Genomic DNA, 22,346 nt, shown 5'->3' on the forward strand with positions numbered 1-22,346 from the left:
AATTTAGATATATAGAATAGGTCCCAGCTAGGCCTAGGGGAACATAATATGCAGAAATAAAACTAAAGACAATATGAGAAATAATTGCGGTTTAAAGTCACGAATGTGCAACGCAACACACAATAAATAAGTGTGGGAATTTTCCAGAATAGTATGAACAAACAGAACATTCATTAATACATGGTCTGTTTATAGTTAATGCCACTTAAAAAGCGTGACCAAAATTTCTGATGGAAATCTTTAGGCTAACTTACTCACTTGTCATGGTGCTCCAGTCCAATATGACTAGCTTTATGTAATGAGCAGTCTTCTTTATCAGTGAAAGAAAAAAAGCTGAAATCAGCATGTGTTCGACGGAATATTGAGTAAACTCATTATTCGTGGTAAAATATATTCAATTAAAAAAAAATGATTGGCTTGTTTATGAGAGATTATGGTCGGTTTCATATCACGTGACTTGACCAATCAATGGTAATTTAACGGTGAGAAAAAAGTAAATCGTTTGAAACGTGTTGTTTTTTTATAGGTTTTAAATGTACTTTTATATTAAAACATCCTTTTTTCTTCTTTTTTTTTTTACATCAGACGCGTTTATTGTGTACTTATAAATTATATTTTTGTAATATTAAATATTGATAAAAAAAATGGTAACACTTTATTTTACAGTGTTTTTTAGCTTGTTACGTTACATAAAAAAAACGTTATCATCAAAATTCAAAACTTTTCCTCCACTACTTTTTCTCGAGTAGTATACAAATCTTGCATTTCTTTGCCTCTTCATGACAGATCGCTTCCTGCATTTCATTACTACATTCCTATATATATATATATATATATATATATATATATATATATATATATATATATATATATATATATATATATATATATATATATATATATATATATATATATAACATTTTGGTTTTTATATATATATATTGGCAAAATGTTGGTCACACACACAAACATTTTGGTTTTGTTTTTGTACAGTTTCTTCTGCTCATCAAGCCTCATTTATTTGATCAAAAATGCCACACACAAAAAATAGTGATATATTATTACAATTTAAAATAATTGGTTTTCAATTTATTATTTCAATTTAATAATTGGTTTTTACAATTTATGATCATTTATTTCTGTGATGCAAAGCTGAATTTTCAGTATCATTCCTCCAGTCTTTAGTGTCATATGACCCTTCAGAAATCATTCTAATATGATGATTCATTTTCAAAGTTGAAACAGTTCTGCTGCTTAATATTTTTTCATAACCTTTTTTATAATACTTTGATGAATAAAAAGTAATAAAAAAAAAGAAAAAAGGAAAAAAAAGAAGCAAATGTTTTAAAAATAGAAATATTTTGTAACAACAATACACACTACTGGTCAGTAATTTGGGGTCAGTCATTTCTTTCTTTTTTTAAAATAAATTAATACTTTTATTCAGCAAGGATGTGTTAAATTGATAAAAATTGATAGTAAAGGAGATTTATATTATTTGAAAATATGTTTTTATTTTGAACAGATGCAGTTCTTTTGAACCTTTTATTCATCAAATATATTAGGCAGCCGAACTGTTTCCAACACTCATAATAAATCTGAATATTAAAATGATTTCTGAAGGATCATGTGATAGACTGGATGTCACATGTGACACTGAAGACTGGAGTAACGGTCCTGAAAATTCAGCTTTGCACAGAAATAAATCACAGAAATAAATGATAATTTAAAGTATAATAAATTGAATACCAAATATTTTAAATTTTAATAATGTATAACAACATAAAAAATCTGAATGTTTGATCAAATAAATGCAGGCTTGATGAGCAGAAGAAACCTATTTAAAAAACATTATATATATATATATATATATATATATATATATATATATATATATATATATATATATATATATATATATATATATATATATATAGGCCTATAATAGAATTTCATTAGTAGTGTGAGGATGGAGGGGTATATATATATATATTCGAGACAACATCTTATTTCAGTGTAACATATCCATTCAAGTAGTAAACAGGTATGGAAACATTATTGTTATGAATAATGCATGACACTATGATAGAATAAACATTGCACATCCATTGCAATTAGCAATGTGACACATTTGATATAGTTAGTTACTGATTACAGTTGCAGCATATAGCCTGGTTCTTGACCCAGGAGACACGGATTTGAAATGGCTCTTATCAAAGATGTTACAAAGCTGCAGTTCACTGGACGCATGCAGGTCAATTCCACGTGAATGCAAAAAGCATAAGCAATGACATTTTCATTGCTTATGTTTTTTGCATTCACGTGGAATTGACATGAAATTACTAGTAGGCTAAGCTTCTTGTACAATAGACACTGTCTCAACACCGAATAGTAAATGCAGCATTTATTTTCACATTCCAGGAATTTAAAAGCACAAATGTTTTTAAAGCTATCGTCTGCCATCTATTGGTCACTGCTGGTAGGCTACTCTTTGTATTTAAAGAGCTCTGCATTACCGGTGTACCACAGAATACATTCTAATCAAACGTATAAAAAAAGAACAATTCGCATATTATAAGACACGTGGTCACTGATCAGTTTAGTGAATGAAAGATAAGATTTACTAGTTTGCCAATCTTCTATAGATGCATTTTGATAAATTGTTGTTGGCTCTAGAGGGCGTCGTGTTACCGCTTAGAATCGACGAGATCTGATAGCTCAGTGAGATCACCTTTGAAAGACAAATTATTCGTTTTCAAAACATGAGACGCTTAAATCATGGCATTAATAATTTCTCACTTAGGTAAGTTGCAAGTCGTTAAAAAAGGTCATTAGTCTGCTCAGTTCATATCTGCGTTCATGGCAAAGATGTCTATATAACACATTATCTGTAGCATTATAAAAAATATGGGTAATAGACTATTACCTTTGGCTCGTTCACTAAAAATGAATTTGAAATTACAGCCACAACCAGTTTAATAATGAATAGTAGACTTATTCAATCAGTCACCTATAATATTCGAAAACACTTTTTATTATCTCAAAAGTCGCCTATAGCCTACAGTACTCACTTAAATAACTTGAAAGTTTAACTGAATTCTGTCTTGCCAAAAGGCTGACTAAGTAAATTAATAATTAAATATAGGCTAGAGAGAGGAGACAGTGTAGGCCTACAGTGTACTGTAAATTCTAAAATTTTAGAAACATTATTAATAATAAATTAAGCTAACGAGGAGATGAATTTGATATTAATATGCAGCCTACTTTTTTCATTGTGCGCTCTCATAAGGGACTTCCAATTGTGCTCCGATGCTCTCGCGATAACACACGAATACAAACGTCAGACTGATTAGCGGCGATGAGATCTCGCGAGGTTTTCTCGTCTGAATTCGGTCATCACTGTGGGTGGAGACTTCTCCAGCAGCTGGGTTAATGCTCGCAGAATAGGCTACGCGCGACAGAGTCGATTTTGCGCAACGTAGCGATAAAATTCCCGAGAAGCCACCAGTTAGTCGCTGTGGTGAATGAACACGTCATGTATTTAACACAATAACCCCGAAAATGCCGCGTTTATTCGTTGTGAAGTTATAAATAATCATTGGCACTGGTTTGCTGGAGCTGCCTTTGAAACAGTGTATCCGCAGTGAATTCACATCACTTCGTCCTGGCTCACCTTTCCCACAGGTATGATATGCATTTGCTTTTCATTTGGTTTGTTATGTATTAGCATCTGTCTATTTTGCAAAACTTAATGCAAAAAGTTTTTTTTCCACCAGCTGTCGTCATAAGGTAGATGCTTCTTCTCGATTATTAGCCTACCGGTCGATCTCCCACACACAATTTCTATTCTAGATATTTCCAATCACACCTCACGTCATGATTTCTATACTCTAATGTAATAATATACAATTACAAATCATTGCATAATTGTATTAAACTGCTACCTGTTGTGTTCCAATATATATATATATATATATATATATATATATATATATATATATATATATATATATATATATATATAATACACACACACACAGTATAATAATTTTTCAATCCAGTTGATTTGATATTTTAAGAGTGCTTGGCTGCTTTCATTCCAATAATGAATGACTTGTACTCAGATCTGCTTGATACAAATTTTATTGACCATTTTAAAAGCACTGGGTGATATTAGAGATAAAACAGGATGCAAAAGGCACAACTGGAAGGAGAGCAATAGATGTGATGCCACCAGCATTTGACATACAGTATTTAAACAATAGACAAAAGCATTTGCCCTGATGTACATGCTTTCTTACTGACTGTTACATTAGATCAACTTCAATTTTCGTCAAGGACAGGAATGCCTGCCAGATGTCATTCTCAAAACTGCGTAGACCTGTCTGAATCCTCTGAGACATCCTAACTCTAAAACTGGCAGAGACAGGGTTCCCTGCTTGTTATATGAAAAATATGAAGCCAAAATCTGTCTAATTCATCTGTTTAACTTGTCTGACATTTCTTTTTGGTTGATGGGAGGTCTATAATACACAGAGAAAGCTATTAGTTAAAATTCCCATTCATCTCAATGGCAGTTGCTAGGTCGACGCGGGACTCCATGATGGGAACTGGGTAACGAAGAAAAGTAGAATAATTAGATTTATGATAATGCTGACGGCACCTCAAGAGCATGCACAATCCCTTTTCTAGCGACTGTTCTTGTGCTGAACAAGTCTATTTCATGCTTTTTGAGCTCCTGAAAACACTGTCGCTAAAGAAAGAAACATTTCAAATTGTAATCGATAGCGAATAACATATCACATTGAATTTTCTGCCTGCATTGTGTCCAACAGCCACAACATTTAGGGGTTGATGTTATCATCATCAGAGCATCAGTGAAAGTATTTCTCAATTCGGAACGGTCATCCGTAATTTCGAAAACGCTAGTCTCATGTATATTTCTTCTTTTTGTTCTGATTTGCACCATCTTTTTCCTGCTCCAGTATTTTGTTATTTTGCTGTCCTCATCCCAGCTCTGCAGTGTTACGTAGAGTCCTTCTCCCAGGAGGCAGAGTGACATTGTTTCCTGTAACCCCCACTGAAAAGCTCTTTCAGACCCATTCTTCATTTGCCCCTGAGGAACAGAGAGAGACGCTGAAGACATTTGCCTTCTTCAGTGCTTGATATATCAATAAGCATGCAGCTTATTATGGATAATGACTGTAGGTGAATTCTGGAATCTGCTTTGGCACCTTATTGTAATTTATGGAAGATAAGAGCCAAATACAAATGTGTATTACAAGAGTTAGGCATTTTAAAAATGCTTTGTGAAGTGTTTTTTTTTTGTTGTTGTTGTTGGTTCAACTTTATATTAGGTGTGCTACTATGTATGTGCTTCAAAAAAATAACTGTTAGGTAAAAAAAAAAAAAAAAGTATGATAAGTGCATTTTATGACATTGTTGAAGGGATAGTTTTCCCCAAAAAATATACATTTTGTTATTACTTACCTTCAAATTGTTCCAAACATGTAATAATTTATTTCTTCTACTGAATATTGAAGAAGAAAAAACCTATGGAAGTCAACGGCTATCATCAACTGTCTAGTTACCAACATTCTTCAAAATATCTTCTTTAGTGTGACAAACGGAAGAAAGAAATTCATTAAGGTTTGGAACAACGTTGGTAGGTAAATGATGACATTTTCGGGTGAACTGTCCCATTAAACGCGAAGTACTTATGGCGCAAGGTGCTGAAAAAACACTGCAATGCAAAGTTCGTCTGAAGTATTTGTACATCAGCAAAATCACAAGGTCACACAGTAATTAAAAAAATCAGCAGGAGATTAGAAGAGGCGTAATGACGGTGTCTCTTTAACCCGAGAGTTTTCTGTCGTGGGCAGGGAGCCGAGTAGGGAATCTCCTTGGCTATCCTAGAGGGACTCGTCGGAAAAGAAAGCCACTGAAAGACTGAGAGCCGTGTCTTTCCAGGAGCCTTATTAAAATGCATTAGAAGCACTAGGCTGCCTTCCCCCATCATTGTGGTGCTTATCATCCACATAGCAAACAGCCCAGCTGTACACAAGGGAGCTGGGCAAGCCCTGTTAGCCAGGCCCATATTCCTATTCTCTCACACACAGTCATAAACACGTGGACCTGGCTCCTCCTAAAAAAAAACCTCTCTTGCATGATGTGACCTCTGCTTGCTTTCTTCATATGCACGGAAAGGACAGCGTTTCAAGGACGAGAGGTCTGCCTGCTCTTGCAGAGGGATTTAGATCTGGATAGCTCAGATAGACCGATGCTCCTTAGTGCCATGCGCTTCCAAAGTCTTTATACTTTTTAGCATATTACTCACCTCTGTGTTTCTTTAATGTGTTTGCATATCGCTTCACCAAATAAATCAGTTTAAAATCCTTTCCCCACGATAAGAGCTATGAAATGTTAATATGCGTCAATGTTCTTGATTTAGCGTTGATTTTTTCCTTGTAGCAGTGAATGAATCTTCAATAATCTCATCAATATCACAGTGCATTATATGCAAGTAGTTTAACATCATCCCTCTGTTTTTTGTTTTGTTTGTTTTTTGTCAGTTTTGCTCATAGCATCAACAAACGCATGCCAGATCTGAATAATAGCAAAGCAGCCGAGCATGCGATGCGCATGAGCTTGCACGTAATCTTAAAATCAGATCCCCAACCTCATGTTCAGATTGCATATCAGATTCTAATACAAGCATCAACCACTTTGCAGAGTTATGTCATTTGGGATTGGGAAGCCAGTAATGGAATGCTAATATTAAATTCCCAGATTGATGTAATGTTTATAGTAATTGTTTCAGTTAGATATTGTTTGGAATTTACACTGTAAAAAATTTTGGTTGGTTTTTGTTGGTTTAACTTAAAAAAGTAAGTAACCTGGTTGCCTTAAAATTTTGAGTTTATTGAAATTAAAAATTTGAGTTGACACAATGAAGGAAATTTGTTTAATAAATAGAAACTCAAAATATTTTTGTATCTGAACCACATACATTTTTTGATAAATCATAAAAATAACACTATTTGGCATGTTTCACTGCGTCATCAGAAATAAAACACACACAATTACACAATATGCTTGGGGTTGTCGAATCTCAAAAAATTGTCATTGTATTAACTCAAAATTTTAATTTCAATTAACTCAAAATTTTAAGGCAACCAGGTAACTTTTTTTCTAAATAATTTTTTACAGTGTAGTAGTAACGTTTTATTTACTGAATTCTGCACAGTGTACATTGTAAGAATAAAATCCGTAGGAAAAAACACTACTAGGTTTGGGCAGATGGGTGATCTCATGTATCGACGATGGTCAGACTCCAGACGAGACAATTATTATACCTGCGTTAGTCTTGACTTGTAGGTAATTTTCTGCCGGGACATTATCCATTAAGATAACAGACATTTTCTTTTACCCTAACACAACACAGAATTCAAAATACAAGGAAAAAAATCAACATGGACGAATCATGTTCTCTAAAATCATATTAACATTTTTACAGAATTATCTTATTTTTACTATTTAGTTCAGACTCCAGGGTAAATTTGGTCTAAATCCAATTTATGTATTTATTTATTTGATTTTTTTGCTCATGTAATCTGTTTTTGTCATGACAGTGTGAATGGCACAAACCACATGGAATCTTGTCTTTTTGTCCTTTCTGATTTGGACCACTTCCATTTGTAGTCCTAAATCCTATGCAGGTCAGATGTTTTGCTATGCGAATGCGACCTTAGTCTGAACAGTCATATCGAAATTCATACATGATTTTACGTCACTCTAGATTAGTGGTCGGCAACTGGCGGCCCAAAATGAAACACTGCTGCAAAAACCTTGTTATTTTTTTAAGTGTATTAATGCATATTTTCTTAAATGTTTTCTTATGTTCTAACAAATTTGAAAAATTCTGCTTGGAAAAAAAAAAAACGTTTATGTAAGTGTTTGACAGGTTTTTTTATATATAAATAGATGACTGTTTTATATATTTAATACTTAATTAACTTTGGATAAGTATTTTATTTTAATTTCAAATTAAGATTTATGAGATGGCTGAAGTCAGTGTTCAGTAATGGACAATGTTAAGAAATGTTTTACATCCACTTATTATTGTGACATTTTAGCATACAAATGAAGGGGAAAACTTCAAGATATCAAATCGGTAGAACATATCGGCCATCGACTGACCCTGACTCTAAACATTGGCATCGGTATAGAAAAACCCATATCGGTCGATCTCTTATTCAGACACTTGCAGGTTCAGGACCATGATCTGTTCACACTGGATTGGATATTGGCCACATTTAAAATAACAATGTTAAAAGTCCCGTTCTTCGCGTGTTTTCGAAGCTTTGATTATGTTTACAGTATGCAATATAACATGAGTTCATGTTTCGCGTGTAAAAAAACACAGTATTTTTCACACAATTTACTTATCTGTACACCGCTGTTTCCTCTGTCCTAAAAACGGCCTGAGGATTTCCCTGTTCTATGAAGTCCCTCCTTCAGAAACACGTAACGAGTTCTGATTGGGCCAGCGCTTCCCGTGTTGTGATTGGACAGCAGCTTAGCGCACTTTGCCCGGAAAGGTCCCGCCTCTTACCATAACGGGGAGATGCAAGCGCTGAATGGGCGCTCTTCTCCACGTGAGAGAGCAACAAGACCACGCCCCCTATTTTGCGCGTTCTTGTGGGCGGAGGGTTCGTCAACAAACGGTTCTAGTGACGTCATTCCTGCAGGAAGTGCAGGGCTGTAGTCCAAACCGGCCGTTCACTGTAGGCTTTGAAAGGGAACTTCTGGTAAATAAAATATCTCGCTTGGCATTGAACTTTGAGCATTATAATTTTACAGGTATTATTTAAGCTCTAACAGCAACATTTCACACTAACTAAAGTTTGAAAGATGGAATCGCGAAGAACGGGACCTTTAAAAAAAAAGAAAAAAAAAAAGAAAAGAATATCTGTTCAATAAATCAGAATTGAGCAGTAATTGAGCCTTAATAACTAACTGTTTTGCATACTACTATGCTGCATTGCTACCCCATGACCACGTCGCATCCAGTTATGATTCTGAGAAATAAATATGGTTATTTATAATTTAATTGTCAAAAAAATTGTCAAACCATTTTTGCTGATTTAATTTCCAGTTAATTTGTCCAACATAAAATTGGAGACCAAGTAAAACATATTGCATTTCAGTATTCCATGCACCTTGTACTCATGTAATAGGTACATACACTGTACCTACCTGTTATTTTGAAAACAGCCTTTTATATAAGAGTGCATATACTGAAAATCATTTTGTTGGTTTGTTTAATCAAGCCTATACTTTCTTTGAGCGATTATGGTGCAGAGTCATTGAGTTGAGTGAAGTTATTTGCAATAATCACTGGCAGAATTGTGTAGGCGAAACAGCGTTGTGGGTGTTAAATCCCATGTGAGAGAAAGACTCAACACTGAAATGTATGTAAATGTTACCTGAAACCAAAATACACTCGATTACAAGTGGACTCGCTTGGAGCTTATGACAGTTCTTTATTAAAAAGGGTTTCTTTTTTACACCCCTCCTTGCTGATTTTTTTTTTTTTTAAATAATAATAATAAAATGTGTGAGAAGAAGTGATAATGATTTGATTATCACCTACTGTTTAAGCTAAATTTGGGTTTGTGTATGTGAGTTTATTTCTTCAGTTTTCTTTATTTTAATAATATAGCAAAAATGAATGATTACAATTTAGTATTATAAAAATTATTAATTCGTAAACTAATTGATTTTCATTTAGGAGATCATGTGAATTTTTGAGGCAGGGGAGCCCATGCAATATGGAGTTTACAACCATTAATTCTTCAGTTTATGCCTAATTTCCAAGCAGACATCAAAGACATTTCAGTCTTATGTTAGCTGAGATGGTGCCACTAAGGGTTTGCTCAGTAGTTTCGAATACATAGCTGACATTTTGCAGGCATTTGTTAGTTGGCAAAGCCTTTTCATGTTTCCCTCTGGGTTGTATATGCAGTGAAGGAAATTAAATGCACAACTGGCGACACTGCCATTCCTGCTGTATGTATCCTCGTGGATTGGGCGTTAATGCCATTTAATTCTCAAAACATGAAATACAATGGATGAAATCAAACAAGGAGGATCATCCTTCACATCCTGGAAAATTAGCATTTTTCATCCACAAGATTTGACACCAAGAAGCTCTGTCAGCCTCCTCCTAATTTTTTAGTACTGATCATCATTTAACATAGCTAGAATGTCATCTCCCTCGATTTGATGCAGTTGTTGTGAGCAATAAGAAGAGCTGTCTATATTTTAGATTACTGGAGCAGGCTCTTTATGTCTTAATGCGAACATTTTATATCTCCTTCTAAAGACAGTCTACAGGCGCAGTTAAAGCATTAGCCTGATGCACTGAGAACACGCACACAATTTTAGTGCCAAATTCTGTGAATGTGTGGATGCGGGTGGGCATCTTTACACTTTAGCCCCTCTGTGGTCTCCATGCTCTGCTGGTTAAGCTAGAATGCCAGCAGCTCAGAAGATGAGATTGTCAAGTTTTTATATATATATATATATATATATATATATATATATATATATATATATATATATATATATATATATATATATATATATACAAACTGCTGTAGAAATCTGATTTATTTTCGGCCAGTCAGATTTGGAGGCTTGAGATATTTAAATGCATACACAGTGTAAACCTATGGTTGTTGACCTGAAATGGCATTTTCACTGACACACAAGATAAAGATTAATATTATAATTAGTATTGTCGTCATTTAAAATGCAGTTAATGGTTAAACATTTATTTGTTTTATATGGTTTTTAGATTTTGTTCAATTTTTAAGCTACATCTCAAAATTGCCCTATAGTGTGACTATCTGTTGTACAAGCATGGTTTAATAAATTAAAAAGAAAAGCATACAAATGTTAATAAATACACCAGGCATCATTTTTATAATACAGTTTTTCTCGATTGCCATGACACATTTCTTGAAAACTGCTCTCCTTTTCTCTAAACTGTGAACACACAACCCAAGCTATGTTCACAAAACCTCACTCTTCTTGCAAAACCAAACTTTCACCTTAAAACAGTTTAATCTCTGTCATCAAAATTTAAAACTTAGCTCAAATTAAAAGCACTACTGAACAGTCACTAAACACTGAGTAGAAAAATAGAAAACACAATGCTCAGGACATGAAGCTGGAGAAATAAATGTTTATTGTTCACTGCAGGCTAAATGCATGTTGCAAAAGAAAACCTGTGCATTTAGCACTTGTACAAAAAGACAAAACAGAAATCTTATGCGTTTGCCACTTGTGTACAACTCTTCCTCTCAGATTTCTGTCCAATGTAGGGCCTCACAAACCAGTGATCTTTGAACTGGCTTAAGCCCTATTCGGACTGGATTAGTTTAACATGGGGACGTGGGGGTAAAGTAATTATTACCAGAGGTTCTTGGTGATTTTAGTCCCGTCCGAATGTGCCATCTCGGTAATCATTACGGACAATGTCAGTGAAGATTACCGAGACATTTACCTTCTGTAAAAAGGTCTGGAAAAATGACCTCGGGTAATACTAATCCCGTTCGAATAGACCTGCTGTAAAAATGTATGGTAAAATTCGGCCATTTCCTGTTTAAAAGTTTAAAAAAAGCGCATTTTGCGACCTTAGAGGCCAGGGATGGAAATTAACTTTTTTGTCCACCGGCCACTGTGGCTGGTGGATTTCAAAATCTACCAGCCACTCCATGTTTTTACCAGCCACTTTCTTGTTTTTAACCGACAATGTGTAACTGCACGTGAAAATTAATACAAGCTCTACAATACTTAAGCTGTTTATTTAATCTCAAATCTCAATGAAATACTGACATTTTTTCACTCTTATACACACACAAACCATGAACTGATATACATTTCATTAAATGAGTAGGGCTCTGTGTTCTCTCTCTCTTTTTTTTTTTTTTTTTGGATGATTCGTGGTCTTTTATGGCTTCCAGTTTTAGGTTTTTAGTCCCATCAATGAATCTATTAGTTTTGGCATCTCCTGAAGCGTGTTGACGACATACCGAGCAGAATATTGTCAGTAGGGATGCACCAAAAAAAAATTATTGGCTGAAACCGAAGCACTAAAAGAAATTATGCCAATTATCCATTACATTTATGGCTAATGCTGACTGTGTAACTTTACTAAAAATCAAGGCATTGCAATTACATTAATTAATATTAAAGTTTCAAATAATAAATAAATTACAAATTATGCAAAAATTTATTTAGCACATTGCAACAACCCACAGTATAAAATAAAATTCAAACTAAAATGTTTAACTCGACCTCACTCATGTGTACATTAAATAATAATGTACAGGTCTACTGGCCTGCAGAAAGGTAGGCTACAGAAATTGAATAAAGTAATCAAATGTAAAATAACTGCATATTTAACTGTTTAAATGAAAGATTAATCCTTACTAAACTTACAAAAGCTATTCAATCAAGAGCATTGAGTGATGTCCTTTTGTTTGACATTAAACATAGCAGTAAAGGCTACTGCCCCTTTAAGACCTAATAGAAGGATATGCGTCATCTTTCACGACTGTATTAAGTTCACTTAAGGCATATTCAGACTATGTCTGCTATAATACTCATCAAGATGAACATGTTGGCATACTTTTTGTGTGAGTTTGTCTGTTTAAGCACAAGACTTGAAAGAGAACTCAATATTTGCGCGCTGTGAGACGGGTGCGCGCCTCCGGATGACAGTGACGGATCTTCTCTCAGCGCGAGCACGAGTTCTTATGGTTATTATTCGCGTCTTCTGACACTACATCCAGGTAATGACGGCGAAAACGACTGGTCATATTCCGACATACGGCCGCACTCGCATGCACTGAACACAGTTTATAAAGAGGGGAAACAGTATGCTATTTTTATTTACCCGCCACGGTGGCCGGTAGGTGAAGCGAGTTTACCCGCCACAACTCCAAATCACCCGCATTTGGCTGGTGGCGGGTGCTAATTTCCATCCCTGTTAGAGGCGCTTGAAGAATTTGGTTGCGTTGTAGGTGGTGGGACAAATCTGTAGAAAATGTCCAGTATTTTCCACATATCATTTGAAGCAAAAAGAAGATCAAAAGCACTTATTAGAGGCACAACACATTTTAGCTCTAGTAAAGTGTCTATTACCAACATAATCCAATCAGAATCGTTAGACTGGACCTAACTGTTTATTAAAACACACATATATTGGAGACGGAGTTCAGACTGGCGCTCAGCTCAGGTTGTGTGTTTGCTCACGTTATAACGGTAACGTCATACGCACATGACGTCAAGGAGGTGCGTGAAGCGAGTTACTCCTCCCACTTCTGCTAGTTTTACTGATATGTCTTATCCCGTGCGAATTGGCTATTAATATTACAGACGTCCTGAGGTAAAATGACTTCACCCCCATGTCCCCATGTTAATCTAATCCCGTCCGAATAGGGCTTTACTGTGTATATGTTCCCTCACATCATTAGCCACAAGTGTGATCATGTTTGAGTTGTTGTGTTCAAGTGGTGACATCAGTGCTTTAATTGAGTTTGACTTTTGTCACCTGTGCTCACCATTATGCAGCAAGGGTGCATCAATATGAACATGTGTTGGCAATTTTTGTCTAAACAGGTGAAAAGTGCCCCATTCAATGTCATGTTACTGTGAATGGTGTTCAGCCTCACACCGATTACACCACTTGCCCACCATGGTCGCTATAGTTTAGTGAAGAGATTAGAGAACAAAAACTATAATTAAAAACTGAACACGTCTGCTCGAATCAGCATGAACCGAACAAGAGTCGAAGCACAGATCAGCAGCAGGAGTCAGATTTAATTTATCACAGGATTGCGAGTGGATTGGAAGATTTGGTTTCAAAGTGAAATGTAAAAGTACCTATTTGGCAATATTTCAGATTTAATCTGACATCCAGAGGTAACATTTATAATTTACACACACACACCTTCAAGTGCTCCTCAAGAATGAGGCTGCCATGCTTTTTCATTTTGTTAATAAAAGTTATATGTTTAATATAAGTGAGTTTGTCATTGTACTGTTTCAATGTTGTGCTTTTTATTAAGAGTAATAATGAACCCACCATTCAAGCAGTTTCTACTAATTTAAAAGCAAAAGTAAAATGTGCACTGCCTCACTGGCATTCATAAGCGATTTAAATGGAAGGTTGTCCATGGTGATGCTGGCACTGTCAACGTCAATTTACCAGTGGGAAAATGTTCCTACCATCACATCCCTATTACCCTGCCCTCTCTTGATACCCTACTCTTTTTATCATCTGTGTTTATTCTGTACTGTATGTTTATGATGTATTAAGACAGAGGTATTCAACCCTCCTGGAGACCAACTATCCTGTAGAGTTTAGCTCCAACTCTAATCAAACACCTTAAAACAACTTATTAAACTCTTCAGGATCATTTGAAAATCACAGACAGGCATGCTAAAGCAGGTTGGGAATGCACTTTGTCACACATTAAGTATCTATTTGCAGGTTTGAAGACCTCTGTTTTAAGATATATTGGTGTTAGTAATTCACAAAGTTCTTTTTTAAACATTGTATTCTGTTCGTTGCAGGTGGAGGAGCATGAGTGTGGGGTCGGAATTCTGCTGCGATGCGTGCTATTGGGTGTAGAATGAACCTGCCGGCAGTGCTAAATGGCCTGCTGGTGTCAGTGGTGGCAGCCTTGCTTTGGAAATACGTTCGCCTGATTGAACACTCATCACAGTTGGAAGAAGAGCTACAGCTCACACGCCAATCACAGGAGTTCTCACAAGTGCGTATCGACTACCACGGTGCCCTGTTAGCACTCCAAGAACATGGCACCAGAATGGTCTGCACTGGCAAGATGCACACAGATCGCATCTGCCGCTTTGACTACCTCTGCTACTGCACAGAGGCTGAGGAGTTTGTATTTTTCCACAGCAATGCCTCTGTGATGCTGCCCAACCTTGGCCCTCGGCGTTTCCAGCCCGCCCTGCTGGACCTCTCTTCTGTAGAAGACCACAACACTCAATACTTTAACTTTCTAGAGCTCCCAGCAGCGGCTCTGAAATTCATGCCGAAACCTGTGTTTGTGCCAGATGTGACTCTAATTCTGAACCGATTTAACCCAGACAACCTCATGCACATTTTCCACGATGATCTTTTGCCCATCTACTACACAATGCAGCAGTATTCAGACTTGGATGACGAGGCCAGGCTTGTCTTCATGGAGGGTTGGGGTGAAGGTGCTCACTTCGATCTCTACCGTTTGCTCAGCAGTAAGCAACCACTTCTCAAGGAGCAGTTGAAAACCTTTGGCAAACTCATGTGCTTTACCAAATCCTACGTGGGACTGTCAAAGATGACAACATGGTACCAATATGGCTTTGTGCAACCACAAGGACCCAAAGCTAACATTCTGATATCGGGTAATGAGATACGCCAGTTTGCTTCATTTTTAATGGAGAGGCTCAACATCACACGAGAGGAGGGTGATGACTACATTGTAGTTTTTAAACGTACCACTAACAGGCTCATTCTCAATGAAGCAGAACTTCTTCTAGCTTTAGCCCAAGAGTTTCAGATGAGGACTGTGACTGTGTCTTTGGAGGAACAGTCGTTTGATAGCATCATCCAAATTATAAGTGGGGCGACTATGTTGGTCAGCATGCACGGAGCCCAGATGATCACCTCCATGTTCTTGCCCCGTGGTGCTGCTGTGGTTGAACTGTTCCCTTATGCTGTAAGCCCAGAGCAGTACACTCCCTACAAAACCTTGGCCTCGTTACCTGGCATGGACCTTCAGTATGCCGCATGGAGAAATACCATGGAAAAGAACACCATTACATATCCCGATCGCCCCTGGGATCAGGGGGGCATCGTCCACTTGGACAAAGAAGAAAAAGAACGTATACTAGCCAGCAAGGAGGTGCCACGACATCTTTGTTGTCGTAATCCAGAGTGGCTTTTTCGCATTTACCAGGACACTGTTGTGGACATCGCCTCTTTTCTGGACGTACTCAGAGAAGCTCTAAAAAAGCCTAATCTCAAAAAAGCTAAGGTGGCTAGCACTGTACATCCTGGTCGAGTCAGAGAGCCCAAGTGTCAGACATCAGTACAGGCCACCAATGAAGCAAAGCTCTCAGTGTCATGGCAGATCCCATGGAACCTGAAGTACTTAAAGGTTAAAGAGGTGAAATATGAGGTTTGGATCCAGGAGCAGGGAGAGAACACATATATGCCTTACATTCTCCCCCATCAGAACTACACCTTCTCGGAGAACATCAAACCCTTTACCACGTATTTAGTATGGGTGCGCTGTATCTTTAACAAGAACCTCTTGGGCCCGTTTGCAGATGTTCTTATATGTAAAACTTGATTCAGGAATCAGTTTAAACGTAACACTGTCAGCTATTCAAGAATTAATTTGAAGATTAATTCTCTGCAGCTATCCTGAAAATTAAATGGTTTGACACGGGTGAATTGTTTTTGACCTTGGTAGTCATCCTTGTGACTTGACTGTTCTTCATGGTCCTTTTGGAGTGTCATGAACTGACGGAGAATAAAAGCCCTGACTGCAATTAAGGATAGAATGGAATGCAGTTTACAGAACTGCCAGTCCTTTTAGATTTCGTTTCATCATCCAAACAAAGTTCTCAATGACTTTATTTATCATAAATGTATTACATAATTTAAATTCATATTTAAGTTCAAGACACTGGTTTTGTCTGACACCTGCTTTTGTTTACTAAAAAACGTTAAACATTTCTGTGGCTTAAGTGAACTGATCTGAATTGTATGTGACTTTGTGAGTGTGCCCTCTCTTGCCCAAGGTTTTGCTTTGTATTTTTCATTGCTTTTAGTTATAATGAAGTGTTTTGGGGTAAAAAATTTGGTAAAAAAATATATTTTAAAAGTAACTGCAAGAAAATACAAGAAAAAAATAAGTAAATGTTGTACTATACATTGTACTCTTTTAAAAATAGGCTGCTGTTTTCTAGCTGGGATTGACAAAGTTTATTTATTTTATTTATTTTTGAATTTTTTTCCTCTCTCAACCAGCCTCAAAACCTGATTATTATTTACCTGTTCAGTAGGAAATATTCAAATTAGTTTGCCAGTGAGATATATAAGAATCTGCTCATGTATTTAAGGTTTATAGAATCACAAAACAGACATACAATTTCAATAGGTAGTACCTGATGACTGAGGTAAAATAGTTTGAGGGGTTTTCACACTGGAGGAACATTTTCATATTTCCTATAACTATTGGTGGAAGTGGACTATTTTTGCGCATTCGCACCGCAGGAACTAGGAATAATCTTAGTTCTAGGACCTCCCTTTTTTCAAACTAGGGGAACTAATTTAGCTCCTACTTCAGAGTATCTACTTCATAGTATCGAATAGGAGTGTAACGGTACACAAATCTGACGGTTTGCGTACCTCTGTTTTGAAGTCACGGTTCGGTATGATTTTGGTGGTTTAACAGTGGTTTACTGAAAAAAAAAGGTCTAAATTAATTCAATTATAACTAAACGTTTCTTAAAGATAAAGCTATAAATATAGGGAGTGCTTACTTAGGCTACACATTGTAATATTAAAGGTTAACAACAGAGCCCAAACATGCCTCAATTCAGTTATCTTTAGATATGATAATCAACACTTATAAGCTGAACATAAGGCAGTTTTTGCATTAACTTCTAAATCTAATTAAATATTTTTCTTCTCCAAGTCTTTGCTGAAATATAATAATTTATACATAGCTGTCAAATCATGACATATTTATTTAAACATACATTAAATAAACAAGACATCAATATCAGGTTAAGTAGAATATAATGAATATATAATTTATTTAACTATATAGTGCAAATTTACTATATAGTGCATATATTAAGCGAAAGAGTTTGTTTCTAGTGAACTAACACAGATGTGCACACTAAATTACTTGCCTGAGGTAAATGTGATGCTACGTACGGAGCATTGCAAGCTGTTTTGTCTTTCCATGGTTGAAACACAGTTTAACAATTACCCGACAATAGATTTCAGTAAGTTGTAATGTATCCTCAACATAGCCTACCTTAAGAGAAATTAATTAATGTTTATTCTTTAGAAAGAGATGACCGTGTTTACTCGCGCGACACGCTGCCGTTTATACTGACGCGCCTATACTGATCAGTCTTGTCACATTAAAGAGCGACAAAAACGGCATTTATCGTTTGAATTTCATGATAACATGGACTGAATACTTAATATGTTTGTGAGGGATCTCGAATTGAAGTGTGTTCCGTGCTTAAAACAAGCCAACTGTTAAAGATTGCATTAGAGCCTTTGGTACACACGTGCAACAAACTGAAAGCCCTGTCCTGAAACGGTTTGATACGAATATGTGTACTGTTACACCCCTAGTATCGAATTCCAAATGGCACACTTTTATGCACTATTGGTCTTGTGGACTTTAAATGGCTGCTGTGTGTGCGTGTCCGTTAAGTCCACGAGACCATACGGTGTTCCAATTATCATTTTAGCTTTCAGAAGGGTGCTCACAAGATATGTACTTAAAGTTGTACATAACTTGTACTTTAAAGGGTGAAACACTCAGTTTCAATCAATCTCATGTCAATCTTGAGTACCTATAGAGTAGTATTGCATCCTTCATATCTCCGAAAAGTCTTTAGTTTTAGTATATATATAAAAGAAATATAGGCTGTACCGAGTCTTTCCAGAAAAAAATGAGCGCCTGGAGGCGTATCGTGTGGGCGTAGCTAAAGAATGACGAGTGCGCACAAAGCAGTGACGTCCTCAAGCGTGGAGAAGAAAATCAGATACCCTACCCTAAATCAGATTCAACTTCTACATATATGATCCAGAATCAGATCCGGAGGCTGAAATAAATTGAACAGGAGAAGCAACAACAGCAGGACGTCCGCCTCTGTGGTATGGACTGTATTTAGTGGCCTGTCAACATTTGTGTGTGTTTACTCGCAGTTTATGAGGACATGTTTCGGTTTATGGACTATTGTATGCGACTAAACCTTAGCAGTAGCAAGCAAAATGGTTTTGCACGTCAGACTATTGTAACGTTATACATAGAACAACAATGGAGTAACCGTTAAACAGATTGTAAACTACTGAAGGCAGAGAAATGTGAAAGCTGTTGTGCTCGGGCTCTGGCGTTTTCAGCGGCTTTAAAATAAAAGTCACAACAACAAGCGCTGCTTAAGTCACTTCAGAGTTCCTACTGGCAGTGCGAATACCTGGAAAATGGCCCTATCGAACTAACAAGTGGAAAGCCTCTATAGTGTCCTGTAATTCGTCTCTTTTCTTTCCTGAAAGAAAGTCTCTTCTTTGCTGCTAGCATGTCAGTAATTACCTCTATGTTGAGTAACTTGGAACCTCTATGTTAAGAGGGATAGTATAGTTGATAGTGGCAGCATAGTGGACACAAATAAATTATGTTCAATTTATGAAGTTACCAAGAGTTTCTGAGTATAGTTACCAAGTAACTGGCTAAAATTATTTGCTTAATGTCTAATAAAACCTTTATGACTGCATAAGCCTTACAGAATGCAATATTAAAGATCTGATGATTACTATTCACATATAAAGAAACCACTGTTTAGATGTGCTTCATGTCATTCAACAAATGCTGTTTTTATTAAACGAGGTTCGGGAGGAACATGATTCAGATAATTGACACAGGTTTTATACTCTAGGTTCAGGTCAAAAATCCGAGCACGAAGCCCTCCCCCCTGACAGCACGCCAAATACGCATTTAAATTTACTCTCCATAAATTATATGTAAGTGTGAACTTGTGAAATAAGCATAAAACAGCATATATATCTGCTTTAGAGAAGGATGATGCCTGTTTCTGTTGTGCACATCTACATCATATATATCTGTCTCATCTATATTTTTGCAAAGACAGGCTGTGTTGTGCTCCCTTGTGGATTATTGATAAGATGGAAACATGTACTTTATCTCTGCCAATTATTTATTGAAGAAGACTCTGGAAAGCTATACTGTAGCCCAGATTTGTTAAAGGTTGTACTGTTTTTTGTGTTTTTTTTTCTCCACTGCTGTGATCACTGATCAATGAATGGAACATATGAAATTCAACAACCAACCTGTCAAGTGGCCTGTCAAGGCATCTGTATTTTTTATTTTTTCCTCAGTGAGGTTTTATTCTGTTCTTTGCTTTGAGGGAATTCTGCATCACATGGAATTGGTTTTAAATGATGCTAAAACCAAGAACATTTCTAATTGTAATTCAGAAATGGCAAACCCATGCAGTTTATTAGCATAACTCTGTGTTTTGATGGTAATTTTATTCAAGTATGAGGATAATAAATGAATTCTGTTTGTTATACAAAATAGGAGAAATGTCCTTTGCATATAATCAGAGAGAAAAGCAACCCAGCATGTGAATCTTTAACTACCCTGCCTCCACTCTGAGTTAACAAACATTTGTCCGTGGCTGGAAACTTCTCAGATTTCACATTTTCTAATTTCATAGATGGTATTTTTTTTTGTTTGTTTGTTTGTTTGTTTTTTGTTTTTAACAGAATTATAAATATATATATATATATATATATATATATATATATATATATATATATATATATATATATATATATATATATATATATATATATATATATATATATATATATATATATATATATATATATATAAAATGATTGCAGGTTTTGGTCCTATAGACTGTCCCGTTCCCTGTGCCAGTTCATGAGATTTACCATTATGTGCCACTGGAATGCCATACATCTTTTTTGTCAGTTTTATTAAATGTACAATTTCTCAAGTGCCTTTGTGATGTCTTGTTATTTAACACATCTGTATCATTTAATCAGTATTATTATTAAATGTCGATTAACTTACTGTCTTTCAATTCAATATCTTTTGATTTGTGTTAATATTTCCTAAACCTTTAAAAAGTGCTGGGTTATTAAACTGATATATTTAACAGATGGACTGGTAAATGGCTTCGATCCAGCAGTCATAGGAGAATCATGGACTTTGGTCCCACCCTTTTTTGGTCAAACTGTGCACCTAGGGCTGTGTTTGAAATCGCCCCCTATACCCACATTCACTAATCTCTACATTAATCCACTAAAATAGTCCACTTGGAAGAAGTGAATGAACAATTGGAGTACATATAGTTTGGAGGTGCATGCGGCTCATGCACAAACCGTGCAACAGACACTTTGGGAAAATTTACGCGAGCGCACCTTAGGTGCACAAATGTATTAAAGTGTTAGTTCACACAAAAATGTATGTCATTAATGACTCACCCTAATGTCGTTCCACACCCGTAAGACATCCGTTCATCTTCGGAACACAGCTTAAGATATTTTATATTTAGTCCGAGAGCGTATGTAAGTGTATGCACACTATACTGTCCATGTCCAGAAAGGGAATACAAACATAGTCAAAGTAGTCCATATGTGACATCAGATAGTTAATTAGAATCTCTTTAAGCATCGAAAATACATTTTGGTCCAAAAATTAAAAAAAACTACGACTTTATTCAGCATTGGCTTCTCTTCTGGGTTTGTTTTCAAATAAAGATTCAAACGATTATGAATCAGCATATTGATTCATACAAATACTTGGTCTCTAACTGAAACAAATTTGCTTGTTGTATTGTGCTGTTGAGACCTTTTCAAAATTATGTGACAAAAATTCTGTTATGTACATTTCACCTTTCCATGCAATAAAAATAGAGAACTTCTAATATTTCAGCAAATAAAACAATTATGGCTCGCTTCCATTGAGCAGTACAGTACAGTGTAGTGAACAGCACATTCCAGGGCCCAGTTTATGGCCGGGCCCCTCTTTGCCCGTAACAGTGGACAAAGGTTTGCTACATTTTGATTGGATCTTGTTGGACTAGCACAAACAAGATGTCCAACGCCATCAGATAAAGATGCTTGGACAACAGCCAGACACCTCTTTGAGGTCAAGAAGAAGACCTCTAGTACCAAGCCCAGGAAGGACAGGACTTCTCATTGGTCCACATGCAGTTTCTGCCCTTCACCCATCTAGAGATGGATCCCTTATGACCTGATTTGTGACGGGCATAAACATTCCTCAGGACCTCAGCAGTAGTGGGTGAAACAAAGAAAGACCAAAACTGATCCATCCAAATCCATTCACAACTATGTTTGGAAACCTTAAGACTGATGTAAACTACACACATCCATTTCATACTTATTCAGAGAAATAAGTATTCTCAGTGACAGCTATTTGTAATGCAACATCTTACAC

At 36.1% G+C, this 22,346-nt stretch overlaps 2 protein-coding genes across 2 annotated transcripts in view; one reads left to right on the forward strand and one right to left on the reverse strand.

The window, feature by feature from the left end:
- Nucleotides 1-384, reverse strand: part of snrka (SNF related kinase a) — a 77,440-nt gene extending 77,056 nt beyond the window's left edge. Inside the window, exon 1 of the mRNA XM_067449208.1 lies at nt 259-384. The gene's annotated coding sequence lies outside the window, so the exon portion shown is untranslated. The remainder of the gene's footprint in view (nt 1-258) is intronic.
- A 3,041-nt stretch (nt 385-3,425) lies between these two features.
- Nucleotides 3,426-20,572, forward strand: pomgnt2 (protein O-linked mannose N-acetylglucosaminyltransferase 2 (beta 1,4-)). The gene is made up of 2 exons (XM_067449206.1): nt 3,426-3,684; nt 14,650-20,572. The coding sequence occupies exon 2, from the start codon at nt 14,688-14,690 to the stop codon at nt 16,434-16,436; it is 1,749 nt and encodes a 582-aa protein (XP_067305307.1). The 5' UTR covers nt 3,426-3,684; nt 14,650-14,687; the 3' UTR covers nt 16,437-20,572.
- Nucleotides 20,573-22,346: the final 1,774 nt, after the last annotated feature.

Source organism: Pseudorasbora parva, chromosome 7, assembly GCF_024679245.1.
Source record: "Pseudorasbora parva isolate DD20220531a chromosome 7, ASM2467924v1, whole genome shotgun sequence".
Lineage (NCBI taxonomy): Eukaryota > Metazoa > Chordata > Actinopteri > Cypriniformes > Gobionidae > Pseudorasbora > Pseudorasbora parva.

Coding starts and splice junctions, on each gene's coding strand:
- pomgnt2 (XM_067449206.1), top strand. CDS start 14,688: ATGCGTGCTATTGGGTGTAGAATGAACCTGCCGGCAGTGCTAAATGGC.